The sequence below is a fragment of the Acanthochromis polyacanthus genome, chromosome 23 (genome assembly GCF_021347895.1).
Source record: "Acanthochromis polyacanthus isolate Apoly-LR-REF ecotype Palm Island chromosome 23, KAUST_Apoly_ChrSc, whole genome shotgun sequence".
In the NCBI taxonomy this organism is placed as follows: domain Eukaryota; kingdom Metazoa; phylum Chordata; class Actinopteri; family Pomacentridae; genus Acanthochromis; species Acanthochromis polyacanthus.
The window spans coordinates 844,778-859,123 of NC_067135.1; the positions used below are offsets into that span (position 1 = coordinate 844,778).

General features: G+C 38.7%; 1 protein-coding gene and 1 long non-coding RNA gene across 2 annotated transcripts; one reads left to right on the forward strand and one right to left on the reverse strand.

The window, feature by feature from the left end:
• Positions 1 to 701: 701 nt before the first annotated feature.
• zgc:77880 (zf-DHHC domain-containing protein) lies at positions 702 to 12,675 on the reverse strand. Its single transcript, XM_022216082.2, has 9 exons — positions 12,510 to 12,675; positions 11,055 to 11,143; positions 10,067 to 10,140; positions 8,929 to 9,041; positions 8,784 to 8,845; positions 8,262 to 8,382; positions 6,545 to 6,617; positions 6,195 to 6,369; positions 702 to 5,966 (listed from the first exon to the last, which is right to left on the reverse strand). Exons 1-9 carry the CDS (start codon positions 12,632 to 12,634, stop codon positions 5,875 to 5,877), a joined length of 924 nt encoding a protein of 307 aa, XP_022071774.1. The 5' UTR covers positions 12,635 to 12,675; the 3' UTR covers positions 702 to 5,874.
• LOC127532384 (uncharacterized) lies at positions 7,290 to 7,659 on the forward strand. The gene is made up of 3 exons (XR_007939768.1): positions 7,290 to 7,400; positions 7,432 to 7,528; positions 7,628 to 7,659. It is a non-coding gene; the product is annotated as an uncharacterized LOC127532384 (long non-coding RNA).
• Positions 12,676 to 14,346: the final 1,671 nt, after the last annotated feature.

Here is a 14,346-nt window from a genome sequence, read left to right on the forward strand (position 1 = left end):
GATGGACCAGCCTGCCACATCAGTTTTTCACTTTGATTTTGGGGTGTCTTGAATTTAGCCCTCCTGGGGGGTTGATCATTTTCATCCCATCAAACAATGTGGGACTTTTCATTTCTAACACATTATCCAGTCCATATCAATGTAAATATCCAGTTTGTTTTCCCCCGTATTGAAATATGATGTGTTTTCAAAGTGTTCCTTTAATTTTTTCGAGCAGTGTATAACCTAGCAATGCATGTTGCTAGCCTAGCTTAACCTAGCTTAGCCTAGCAATACACATTTTAGGGCTAAGGATGATGCTAGGTAACCTAGAAATGCATGTTGCCAGCCTAGCTTGGCCTAAAAATACTAGTTATTAGCTTCATGGAGCTGGTGACAAGCCTGTTTCTAGCCAAGTGATGCTAGTCACTGGATAAAGGTGCTAAAGGGATGCAAGTAAATAGCCTAGTATGGCCTTGTGATTCTAGTAGTTAGAGATGCTCGTCTAAATAAACCCAGTCTTGCTATATATTAGCCAAAGCTGATATAAATACTGATCAAATAGAAAAATATTACATAGATTATTTCTTAATGTAACTACAAACTGTCTTCAGTGTTTTGCTTTTGGTTTCGTTTCTCTACATTTCAGCCACTGCAGATTTAAAGAATCCGTAGACGAATGAACTCAACCAATCAGGCTAAAGAGACCAGAGGAGGCTGCATCGTTTAAAAGACATCTGTTTTACTTCAGATTGAACAAATCAGAGCAGCATATCAATAAAACACAGGTCACGGTTTAAGACATGGAATAAATAAAACATCAGTCAGCTGTAAACATGATATTATACTCATCGTTGGTTTAATTTGCAGGACCTGAAAGTAACCTTGAGCCAAACCAGTCGAACAGAGGATGTTCAGGAGCAGAGGTGGAGAATATGAAGATGAAGGTATGTTTGGTTTAGAATCAGACTGGGGGATGTTCTGGATGATCTGATCAACTTTTTATCTCCAACCAGTAGAAAAGCTGTTTGGCTGAATGTTAGTTTCAGACCTCCTTCGTTTGTACACACATTCCTTCCCGCTGTCTGGAGAACAGCTAACAGGGTGCGCTTGTTTCCTTCTAGCTAACAAAAGCCACTTTTACTGGATGAACAGAAACAAGCGCACCCTGAGGATACAAAAACAAACCAAACGAAAAACAGAACAACTGCTATTGACCTGAAATCAACGAAACATCCACAGTTTGAAACATTGAGCGTCTGTCGTCCAGATTTTACAAAAAGACTTTCTGTTCAGCCGTTCTTTGGAGGAAAAAAGACTTCATTAAAAGAGCTAAATGTTGGTTTACCTCAGAAATCACAGAAACATTTCAAACCTGGTTCTGTTTCACCCAGAGAGGAAGAAGTAACCATCCCTTCATCAGAATTGCACATCATCCATCGAAAACATGAACCTCGTCTGTACAGGACGAACCAAACTTGGCTGAGGAACAGAGAACGTTACGGGAAACATTCAGGGAACAGAACATTTGTTCATCTACTGCAGTAAAACTAGACACGACGATAAGGCAGCTTCCAGCTTTCATTCACACTGTGAGCAAAATGAGTAAGGAATCAGGCAGAGGCCATCGATAGGTGGAGATGTGACTTAGAAGCTCTTTGACTTTAGTTATAAAGGTTAAAACAAACTTGGACAACTGTTAGCTTACTTCTACATCCCAGTTTTCCTGGTAATAATGATCCCCTCAAAGTCAAACATTTGTTCCCTGTTAGCACCATGTAGCAAACAATAACCCCAAGCTATGACTTCTGGGGCTGAAAAATGAACATGGAAGTGACAAAACTGCATTTCCTTCAGTGTCCACTTGAGGCTCCAGAAGTGAGCTAAACCGACCTGCCCTCCATGTAAAAAAGTCTTTAGCAGCAGAAATGTCCACAGCCTCATCCCAAAAACTGTTCTGGTCTGGACAGCTAATTTCCTTGTTCATGACAACTGTACAGAAAAACTCACTTCAGTCATTACCCTAGCCTGAGTACACTAGGCTAACCTCAGAATACTAGTGGCTAGCCTATGGATACTCGTGAGGAATGCTAGTTGCTAACCCAAAGAATTAGAGTCGGGAGGAGTCGCTCGTCATTTCCACACCGTTTTTTCTTCATGTCTGTATTAAGTGTAATCTACACACTGCACCCCCTGGTGTTCAGTGCAAGGAAATGCATTTCATATTTCATTTCTGCTGCGGCTGTGGGAGAGATGCTAATTAAATGCTATCAGCTTTTACCATCCAGTTTTATGGAATGTAGCATAAATGCAACAAAAACAGAATGATGATTCATGGTAACTAGCTAAATTAGCTACTGTGTATTTACATATTAGCATGATCTGACTGTCAACATAATCAAACAACCGAACACCCTGGTAGCTAACCGATGTTTCCAAACAGCTTCATCGTACTGAAGGCATCAATAGTTTCATTCCAGATGGAACAAAGACACAAAGACCTTAAATTTAGCTGATACCGTTCAGTTTTCTGTAAATTCTGTTGAATATAATGCTTTATAATAACCCGTATTAGAAGCATTAGCCACGTTGTTCACAGTGTGAATCCGACGTCGCTGCATGTTCCTCGTGACTTCTCTCTAGTATTCACTTTGAGGACAAACTTGATATTAATGTTTTTTCTGGTAAAAATGTTCGAAGCTGAAAGAGTGTTTAGTATCTAAAAACATGTTGAATAAAAAAGGCAGACCGCTCCATGTGACCGAAGCAATGATTCAAGACTTTTCAGAGGAAACTAATTCTGGTTCTGATCCAAACATCTGAGGACGTTTGTTAAAATAGATCATCTGAAGCATCATGTTCCCTTGTGCCTCTGAAACTGGTGTGCAGCTCAGGTTAGGATTCAGAATAATTATTTACAGTCATAAAAACACACAGAGGGTGAAGCCGCCTTTGAGCTGAGCTCTGAGATTTTCAAAGTAAAAGTTTTAGTTTCTCTATTACACTTTACATTTCAGAGGTACTTGTGGTTTGTTTTAGCTTTGGTCACTGGTTACAGATTCAGACTTGACATTTTTTAAGATATTAGCTTGTAAAATACCTTCTGAATTAATCATAGTTACAAGAAAAGGCCTTTACTTGTCTTCACCCGTACAAAGATGTAAAAATATGCAGTAATTCACAGTAAAAGCAAAGTTACAACCCCTCGGCTAGTCGCCACGTTTGGAAACCAAGTGACGGGCCAAAGAAATATTATTTTTAGCTTCGCCAAGCCTAGAAATACTGGTCATTAGCCTCAGGATGCTAGTTAGTAGTCTATTGCTAGCGTAGGAATGCTAATAACTTGTCTAGGAGTGCTAATGACTATTCTAGCAGAACCTCAGAGTACTAGTGACTAGCCTCAAAATGCTAATGACTAGCCTAAATATTCTTGTTGCTACCCTAGCTTAGACTAGCTATATAATCCATTAGCATAACACTGCTAGTGACAAACCTAGGGATGGTAGTTGCTAGCCTATTTTTAGACAAGGAATATTAGTGGATAACCTCAGAATTCTAGTCTCCAACCTAGGGATGCTAGTTGCTAGCCTATTTCTAGCCTAGCAATACTAGTAGCCCAGGAATGCCAGTCTCAAATCTAGGAATGCTAGTGGCTAGCCCAGTAGTGCTAAAGGCTAATGCCAGTGACTCTATAAGCCGAGCCCAGGATTACAAGTGGCTAGACTATGGATGCTAATGACTTGCTAAGGAATGCTAATGGCTAGCCTAGAGATGCTAATGGTGAAACTTGGAATACTTGTGACTTGGCTAGAGATGCTAGTGGCTAGCCTAGTGGTGCTAAAGGCTGGAGTAGGGATGTCAGTGACTTTTAAGCCTAGCCCAGGATTACCAGAGGCTAGCCTAAGGATGCTAATGACTTACTGAAGAATACTTGTGACTTGGCTAGAGTTGCTATTTGCTAGCCTAGCCATGCTAGCAGTTAGCCAGGGTCTTCCAGTGATGAGCACAGAGAGATTAATAGACCTGGTTGTAAATTATTTGGCTGTTTGAAGCTAAAATACGTCTGTAAAGAAGCAGCAGCTTGTTCAAAGGCAGCTCCACCGTCACATAAAACTCCACAAATTGTTAGAAACAATAAATAAGTTAAGAACTGACAAAACACAACTTCATCCCAGATCAAAAATAGACTTTAAGAGTCAGTAAACAACACTCTGCGTTCCCCTTTCACCTTTGAAATTGCACCTGTTTGTGTAAATATAGAAGTATTTGTAAATCTGTAACACGTCTCTGTACTTCAGATGAACATAGAAATGAAGGAGGAAAACACACAATAAAGAAGTTTTCCCTGTTTGCTTTTTACGTCCTGTTAAACCAGCTCATTAGTTCCTGTTTGATCAATTAAATAATATTAACGTTGGAATATTTACTGATATTAAAGTGAACAAAAATAAATAAAAGGATAAAACTGCCCTACATAATTTATTTTTGGTGTTCAGTTTAATGTAACTGCACTAATAAACTATGTGGCCAAAAGTCTGTGGACGCTCAGTCTCAGGCTGTTATTAACGGTTTAAACTGGACTTGATGTCATTTCCAGTTTTAAAACGACAAAAGCAGGATTTGTAATGAACTGGTTCCCTGTCTGGTGTGAAAATATTCCACTGGTCTCTGAACATCTGAAAATCCAACTCTAATAACGCGAGGACACAGCGGTGTAACATTCAGGTGTCCACATGGTTTTGGCCATAAAGTCTGCCGTGCTTCACGTGATCAAAAATGTTTAAAAAAACAGACATCAATTTAAAGCTTGACCTGTTTGGTACCTGTGAGTTCACTAAGCTTCGTTAAAAACATCTGAAATCCACATTCACTGTAAAAACATCAACATTTGGAGCGGCTATTTAAAGCTGCGACTCGACAGGGATCCAGAACTAAGCAAAGAATTTCTGTCATCTTGTAAATAATAATAATAAAGCAAATAAAATTAGTGATAAACTCATTTCCAGGCAGAGTTTGCTTCCACAGTTCAACAACCAGGAGGTCAGGTCAGATTCAGACGTTCCAGAAAGCACCGGGTTTGACTGAGATGGAAAATAGGACTTTAAAGAGGATAAAGTCACATCTGTCTTTGTGTTGTTGCTGTTTTGGGCTTTTTTCCTCCTGATTTTAAAACGTTCATATTAAAATCTGCTTTCTTAGTTTATTCTTTAAACCTCTGAACCCCAAAAACCATCCGGCAGCTTTTGAAGACAACAGATATTTAAATTAAAAGACAAAGAACCACAAAATTACTCCATTTATCAGCAATAAACTATTTTAAAAACTGTGATTTTATATAAAATCGATCGTATAAAATTGTCATTTTGTCTTGTTTTTGTTGTTTTCTGTTTCGTTTTTGTCGTTTCATGTACTGTTTTTATCATTTTAAGGCTTGTTTTTGTCCTTTTATGTCACGCTTTTGTCGTTTTGTGTCTTAATTTTGTCGAGATAAAAATTAACCTACAGTGAAAAACAAACAAACAGCTGCTTGGAGTTCAGAGCTTAAAGGACAAATAAGGACTGTGGGTCTCACTTAATCTAATTCTCAGAGACGACGTGTTGCATTTTCTGGATGTTTTAGTGGTTTTCTCTGTGACTATTATGGTCTGGATAATGTAATAAAATATGTAAAAGACACATCAGTCAAACGTCAGCGTCCACAGAGGATCGACTCACATTTAGATTCACCAAATCATCAATCTGCAGCTTCTGGTGTAGGTCCTGGAAAGAAAACACTTCATCTGTTCACTCATTCATTCATTCACCGTTCGTCCTCCGTCCTCTACTCAGGTCCAGAGATAAGACATCGTTTTGGGCAGATAATTCCCCCTCACATCCACACCTTCACCTCCGTCCTCAGACGTCGTAGTCAGGTAGAGCAGAGTAGGAGACGCCTCCGACTGATGGAGGACTGGAGTGGAGAGGAAGCAGCCAGCAGAACACCGAGCCTGAAAACACACACAGCAGGAAGAACAGGGTTTGTTCACAGTTTGATGTCTCGTTTTTATCTTTTTGTGTCTTGTTATTGTCGTTTTGTGTCTTGGTTTGTCGTTTTATGTCTTGTTTTAGTTGTTTTCTAATATGAACACAGAGCCTGAAGACACAGACAGCTGTCAGAATGTTCTGCAGCTCAACCATCTGGACTAACGTGGACAAACATGTGGACAGGGACTGACCTCGTCCGAACACCTCCCTCAGCAGAGCCAGCTTGGGCTTCCTGGTGTGAGGAGGATGGTGATGGGGCAGCTGTGAGGAGGAAGAGGAGGACGAAGACGAGGATCCCCGGTCTTTGATCATCAGCCGGTTCCTCATCTGTTCGATGGGCGTCTCGTCTGTGATGATGGAGACCAGCTGAGGGACGGTGAGACGTTCTATTATTTGATTATCAGCTTTTAGAAGATCTTTGAAAAACCTCCATCAGAGTTTAGATTGAAGAGTTGGTGTCCTAAATGTGTTTCTGGAAACATCTGAGGCCAGAAATGAGCTGCTTCTGGTGTGTTTCTACAGAACATTAGTAGTTTTATACCTGATCGTAGAAGATGACCATCACAAACACACCGAACAGCACCGACTCCACCAGCAGGATGATGTAATGAGCCCTGAAACAAAGAGAACAGACAAAAACAGTTAAATCTGTAGAAACGTTTCTCCTGATCTCCTCAGAACATCTGGTTCTTCATCGCCAGTAACTTTATTTAATGAAGCAAAGTTCGAGCTTCACACTGGGAATATTTCCAGAGTTCCAGGTCCTTGAAGTCCATAGAGATGCAGATGAAGTAATGAGGCTCAGAAATGACGGATAAAGTCCATTAAAAATGAACTTGTCAGTAGGTCTGCTCTAGAACTTTCTACAGCTGTCGGTAGGTCTGCTCTAGAACTTTCTCCAGTTGTCAGTAGGTCTGCTCTAGAACTTTCTACAGCTGTCGGTAGGTCTACTCTAGAACTTTCTACAGCTGTCAGTAGGTCTACTCTAGAACTTTCTACAGCTGTCGGTAGGTCTACTCTAGAACTTTCCAGCTGTCGGTAGGTCTACTCTAGAACTTTCCAGTTGTCGGTAGGTCTACTCTAGAACTTTCTCCAGTTGTCAGTAGGTCTACTCTAGAATTTTCTCCAGTTGTCGGTAGGTCTGCTCTAGAACTTTCTCCAGTTGTCGGTAGGTCTACTCTAGAACTTTCCAGTTGTCGGTAGGTCTACTCTAGAACTTTCTCCAGTCATCGGTAGGTCTACTCTAGAACTTTCCAGTTGTCGGTAGGTCTACTCTAGAACTTTCTCCAGTTGTCAGTAGGTCTACCCTAGAATTTTCTCCAGTTGTCGGTAGGTCTGCTCTAGAACTTTCTCCAGTTGTCGGTAGGTCTACTCTAGAACTTTCCAGTTGTCGGTAGGTCTGCTCTAGAACTTTCCAGTTGTCGGTAGGTCTGCTCTAGAACTTTCTCCAGTTGTCGGTAGGTCTACTCTAGAACTTTCTCCAGTCGTCGGTAGGTCTACTCTAGAACTTTCCAGTTGTCGGTAGGTCTGCTCTAGAACTTTCTCCAGTTGTCGGTAGGTCTACTCTAGAACTTTCTCCAGTCGTCGGTAGGTCTACTCTAGAACTTTCTCCAGTTGTCGGTAGGTCTACTCTAGAACTTTCTCCAGTTGTCAGTAGATCTCCTCCAGAACTTTCTCCAGTCGTCGGTAGGTCTGTTCTAGAACTTTCTCCAGTCGTCGGTAGGTCTACTCTAGAACTTTCTCCAGTTGTCGGTAGGTCTCCTCCAGAACTTTCTCCAGTCGTCGGTAGGTCTGCTCTAGAACTTTCTCCAGTTGTCGGTAGGTCTGCTCCAGAACTTTCTCCAGTCGTCGGTAGGTCTACTCTAGAACTTTCTCCAGTCATCGGTAGGTCTACTCTAGAACTTTCTCCAGTCATCGGTAGGTCTACTCTAGAACTTTCTACAGTCGTCGGTAGGTCTACTCTAGAACTTTCTACAGTCGTCGGTAGGTCTGCTCAAGAACTTTCTACAGTCGTCGGTAGGTCTACTCTAGAACTTTCTACAGTCGTCGGTAGGTCTGCTCTAGAATTTTCTACAGAGGAAATTCTCCTCTATGGACTTAAAGGACCTGTAGATCTGTAAATACTCTCAGTATGAAGGTAGAACTCTGATCATGAATAACATTCCTGTAGACGATATTGATTGGTTCTGAGGAGGTTCAGGTGTGGATCCTGATTGATCTTCTACTGATTGATTAATTGATTGATTGTGAGGGCTCACACGATGAGGTGTTTGCTGGGCGACTCCTCTCCTTCTTTCTCTGCGTCTCCTTCTCTTTCACTCCTGATCCTCCAGATCCAGGCCGACACCACCAGAACCATGGAGTAGAGACTGGCCATCCCTGGACACCACAACATCAACAACAGCACTGACGCTTTGTGTCTCCTTGTTGTCATGTTTTGTTTTTGTTGTGTTTTTTGTCTGACTTTTGTCGTCTGTCTCATGTTTTTGTCGTTTTGTGTTTCCTTTTTGTCTCGCTTTTTTTAACTTATTTTCATCATGTTGTGCTTCGCTTAATTTGTTGTTTTGTCTTGTTTTTGTTGTTTTGTTTCTCATTTTTGTCCTTTTCTAATATTTCTTAGACGTTAGAGATCCTCGGCTCCTTTTTTTTGAATGGAGCCGAGGATCTCTAACATCTCAGATTCTGTTCACACTTTACCTCTCTGTCATCTTAGTTAAGTTCTGTCAGATGTTTCAGCTGAATTTTGAGCCTTATTTCGTTTTCTGCTGCAGTTTACTCACCGGTGTAGAAGAGAAACTGGATGAAATACTTCTGGTTCAGCTCCCCGACGCAGTTATTGATCCTAGAAAACAGACAAAGCGCAGACAGACGAGCTGAGAAGGAGAACAGACGGAGGATGGATGATAAAAGGGAGCGTGGTCTCACCAGGGACAGTGGTGGTCCATGCGACGGATGCATCTCTGGCAGACTCTGCAGTGGTGAGCTCTGGGAGGTCTGTAGGTTTCACAGCGACTGCACACCGTCCATCCCTCACAGCCCTGAAACAGAAAAACAATCAATCGGATTAGTCCTGAAACACAGAAATAATAAATAATATATATAATATAATCGGTCCTGGAGCAGCTGCAGCTGTTTTATTCTATTCTTTGTGCCTGATTTTAGTCATTTTTTGTCGTTTTTGGTCATTTTGTCTCATTTTTGTTGTGTAGTGTCTTGTTTTTGAGTTTCAATTTTATCGTTTTGAGTCTCATTTTTGTCGTTGTGTCTCATTTTTGTCATATTGTGCCTTTTTATTGTCGTTTTGAGTCTCATTTTTGTTGTTTTGTGTCTCGCTGTGTTTTATACTGAAGTTTATTCATCAAACGTCCACTTAAACCTACTTAATACTCTTTCTAAAGCCCCCAAAATACAGATGAGTGTCTTCCTTCAGTCTGTCCCAATGTCTTCATTCAAATGTATGCCGATGATACAGTTATTTACGCACATGGCAAGAACGCTCAACAAGTTGCAGATAAACTCACAGAGTCCCTGGTACACGTGTCAGAGTGGTTAAACCAGTCATGCCTTAAACTTAATATCAGCAAAACAGTCTCTATGTTCTTTTCTAAATCTGCGGACGTCCGTCCGTCCGTCCGTGCAGGATTACTATTGCAACAACACATCATCAGTAGGGTAAAACTAACCTGTCTCACGACGGTCTAAACCCAAAGCCAAAGAACCCAAAGAGGTCCGTGTCACATAACCTCCTTGGCGGAGGTAATTACAAACATCAGATCTAAACTTCTCCTCAGACGTTCAGAGTTTCTGGTTTTCAGACTGAACTGTGCAGACTTCAGTCTCTGAGCTCATAAGATAATAATGAGAGGCTAAGAGCAGCTGGAGGACGTAAACACAGAGAAGCTGTCAGATAAACAGAGTTTAAAGCAGCTAATAACTGTTATTAGCCTTTAGCTGGTTTTAGCTTCACCTGTTAGACCAGAAACCTGAAACACAAACATGAAGCTGAAGTAAATGTTTGTGAACAGATGTGGAGCGTTAACGCTCATCTGGAGTCTGAACTCACCCGTTCATTCATCCGAGTCGACTGAGATCGAAGGTCTGAGAAGTCGATGGCTGTTTCAGGGAGAGGAACCATACCTGGACGCACAAACACAGAGTTAGAGTTAGTTAACGTCCCTCTGCCTTTCACATCAATTTAACTCAGTCTGATTATTAATATCAGCCTTTAGAAGAGTGTTTCAAACATTTCAAACACAAAGAACTTTACATAAGTTTTTTTTTTAAGGTAAAAACCTGAAGAAGAAACTAAACGTCTGAACAATCAGTCTAATTATTAACTGACATTTATCATAAATTTCCCAATTAGCTGCTGAAATATTTCAGTAAAAACACTTTTTTTAAAACTCAAACTGACTTGATGTAATAAAATGTCCAGAACAGAAGCTTTTTCTGAAGACGTTTGTTTTTTCAGTTTATAGTTTTATATCATTTGCTAATTTATAGGATTTTAATTATTTTAACTTATTTTTTCTAATATTATTATAATTATTATGTAAATATTTTTGTCTTCTCTTATTTGTCTGTACATCTACCTAATTTTTATCTTTTCTGTTCAACAACTGCATTATTATTATTTTATTATGTATTTTAAGTCATTCTGATTTATAATTTACATGATTTTGACCTAATATTTATTAATAATTTAATGAAATTATTTTTGGATGTCTGACTAATTTTACATTTTTGTTCTGTGCAAGAATTTCTTTTCAAATTTAGTTGTTAAATTACTTTTTAAAATTCTTTTACTTTGTCACATTGTGTTTCTTGTTTTTGTTGTTTTGCGTTTCCTTTTTGTCTCCATTGTGTTTCAGGCTTTAACCAAAATGTCTCACATCATTTTACAACAACAAACATCTGTGGTTTTATCCAGTTTCTTTATAAATGTCTTTTTCAGGACATTTTCTAATTTACAGGCCTGATAAACGGTTTCTTTGGGACGTGAGCAGACAGAATAATTCAGTGAACAGTGAAGCGTGGAGGTTAAAACCGACCAGGATCTGAGAAGACGGCTTTGGAGTGGCAGGCCAGCAGCAGCAGCAGGATCAGGTTGAAGACGGAGCCGTGGAGCGTACACCACACACTGTTCAGAGAGGAAAGTCACACATTTAGCACACAAAAAGCATCACATTCATCCTCCTGAGTCTTTATTTTTATCATTTCAACATCAATGACTGTGATTTGGTCCATAAAATGTCAGAATATCGTGAAACACGGCAAAACCTCCAGAGTCTGTGTCTTCAAACGTCACAGAGTTTTCAACAAATGGTCCAAAACCCAGATAGATTCAGCTTACAGTGACATTTCTCACATTGAACAAGCTGGAACAAACCATTATTTTGTCATTTTTGCTCATAAAAATGCCAACAAACTATTTTTATTATAAATTATAAGTAAACTGCTGATTATTGAAGGCTTTATTTTGTTCAACCAATCAGAAAAAACTAAAATAAAATCCTAAAATATTAAACGTATTCTAAAGTAGGACAAAGTAAAGCAGAAAATCTAAAGAGATGCAAACCATAAATGACAGGGAATTGTTGTCATTTCTGTGTAAAAGTAAGTTAAATTATGATTTTAAAATATTTATTATTATATTTATTCCATTTATATGAGACTGTGCTATAAATTTCACCAAAACACCACAGATTTTACTGATTAACTGGATTATTGCTCTGTAATGCGCTAAACCAGTTCACAGTTTTAATTAAACGTTTTAAAACAGTATTATTATCCATCATAAATGTGGAATTCAGGTGTTATTCCCACAAATGTCAAAAGTTTCAAGAACCAAAGTGTAATTTTAATAAAGTAACACTAATACTCATAAAACAACCAGGAAAATCTAAATTAAATCTAGAAGAGGTAAATCAATTGTACTCATGTTGGTGAGATGACGCTTAAGTTTAAACTTTTTAGGTTAAAACTGTTTTCCACTGCCAGGATCTGTTCAGTCGGTGAGGAAGACCCAGAAAATCACCTCAGAAAAGTAAAAATTATTAGCAAAGACAGAATTCACATCATGTTTGATGTATGCCGAATTAAAGGCTGTCTGTTGCTGGCGTAGAAACGGTCATGGTTCAGGTTGTACATGTTCAGATGTTTGTCAGACACACAAGACAGGATTGAATTAGTGAAATTCTGAATGGAGCCTGGTCAGGACGGAAACCCTCAACACCTGCGGACTGTTCGGATCAGCCGCCTCAGGAGGTAAACAAACAGAAAACCACATTTATCGGGTGTCATTTCAACACAAAATCATCACAAGCACACAAATAAATGCCTTTAAACAGACGTTACTGTGATAAAAACACCGTTAGAGAAAAGAGGCTGAAGATGAGGATGGAGGGTTCGTATTAAAAGCTGTCAGATGAATGGAGAAGAGGCGCCATGTCGCCGATTTTAGAGGTTTAAACGGAATAAAGGGAATAAAGAGACAAAGCACCGACCTCCCGGAGTAGGCGGGGATGAGGACATACTGTATGACCACGTAGTCCGCGTAAAAGACGGAGAAATAAGTTAAAATCAGACAGATAACACCGCAGGGATCCCGTCTACAACGCAGAAACGCCATCTTCTGCCGGGCTCCGCCCCCTGGCCTCCGCTTCCGGGTGACGTCAGGTCGAAACTCCTCGCTTCCTGGATCTCAGAGTGACGCATTATTTCTTAAAGGGACAGTTCACTCAAATAAAAAGTCCAAGAACGATAAAATTACATACTTGAATGTTGAATGCCTTTAAGCTGTATGATGACAATAAAAAATAATAAATAAAAAAAACACGATAAAATTACACTGAAAAAAGTGTACATTTGGGTCGATATACAACTGAGGGACTTTGGAATTCAGTGGAATATATCTTGCATACATTTTCATTAAAAAAAATCATCATGAAAAATATCATTATGATCATGTCTTTATCCAAAATCCAAAATGATGAGAAACAATCCAAGCTGACATAAAACGTTTTGAAACTGACATGAAATTTGGCCACAATGACTCAAAAATTATTGATAATAATTTGTCCTCAGTCTGTGTATTACCTTCATGCCTGAGTCTGTTTTTTGAAATAGTATATATATATATATATATATATATATATATATATATATATATATATATATATATATATATATATATATATATATATACATATATATGTGTGTGCGTGTGTGTGTATATATATATATATATATATACATACATATATATATGTGTGTATATATATATATATATATATATACATACATATATATATGTGTGTATATATATATATATATATATATATATATATATATATATACACGTATGGCATGCCGTTTAGGAAATTATATATATAATGAAAGTCGATATATATATAATGAAACTTGATATATATATATAATGAAAGTTAATATATACAATGAAAGTTGATATATATATATGTCAGTACAATTGTGTCCCACCAGTGGCGTGATCATGGATGTGTCCAGGCAGCAGCTGACCTCTGCCTCGTAATTAGCCTGAAGACCAGCTATAAAGATAAACATAGATATTATCATTATCATCAACATATGGTGCATGTGTTTAACCTTTAAGCTATGTAGGGATGCAAATGTAGTCGAAGCTAAGTAGCTAAGCTAATGCTAACGTGTTCAGTGTTCAGAATCAAAACATCTCTAAAAATTACCTGTTTTCTCAAACGTAGTCGCCGTTCCCTGTGACAACCATGAAGACAGATAATCACAGAAGAGCTCATCTGAAGAGCAAATGTCCAATAAGGTTCCTGTTTTTGTTTGCCATGTCCTTCCAGGGCTCAGTAGGAAAAAGTCTGAATATATGGAATGAAACTTTGAGTAGATGGAATGAAAATCTGAACATTCTATATTCCGACTTTCATTCCATATTTTCCGACTTTCATTCAATATATATCGACTTTCATTATATATATATCGACTTTCATTATATATATATCAACTTTCATTATATATATATCTCAACTTTCATTATATATATATCGACTTTCATTATATATATATCAACTTTCATTATATATATATATCGACTTTCATTATATATATATCAAGTTTCATTATATATATAATTTCCTAAACGGCATGCCATATACACGTATATATGTGTATATATATATATATATATATATATATAGTGTCTTCGGTGCATCAGGTTTAGTCCAAGTGTCCAGCTCTGACCAGGCGTGCTGTAGTTCCGGTGGCCTCCAGCAGGGGGCGGCTGTCCTCAGTGGTCATCCGCGGGTAGCTCCGCCTCTAAAGCCCCCACCTCCTCCT

What these genes read in the sequence shown, in the direction of transcription:
- zgc:77880 (XM_022216082.2), bottom strand. Translation starts at nt 12,634, where the DNA reads ATGGCGTTTCTGCGTTGTAGACGGGATCCCTGCGGTGTTATCTGTCTG. An exon ending in ATCCCCGCCTACTCCGGGAG is followed by an intron (nt 11,144 to 12,509) that starts GTCGGTGCTTTG and finishes CTCTCTGAACAG; the next exon opens with TGTGTGGTGTACGCTCCACG. An exon ending in CCAGTTTCTCTTCTACACCG is followed by an intron (nt 8,383 to 8,783) that starts GTGAGTAAACTG and finishes TGTGGTGTCCAG; the next exon opens with GGATGGCCAGTCTCTACTCC.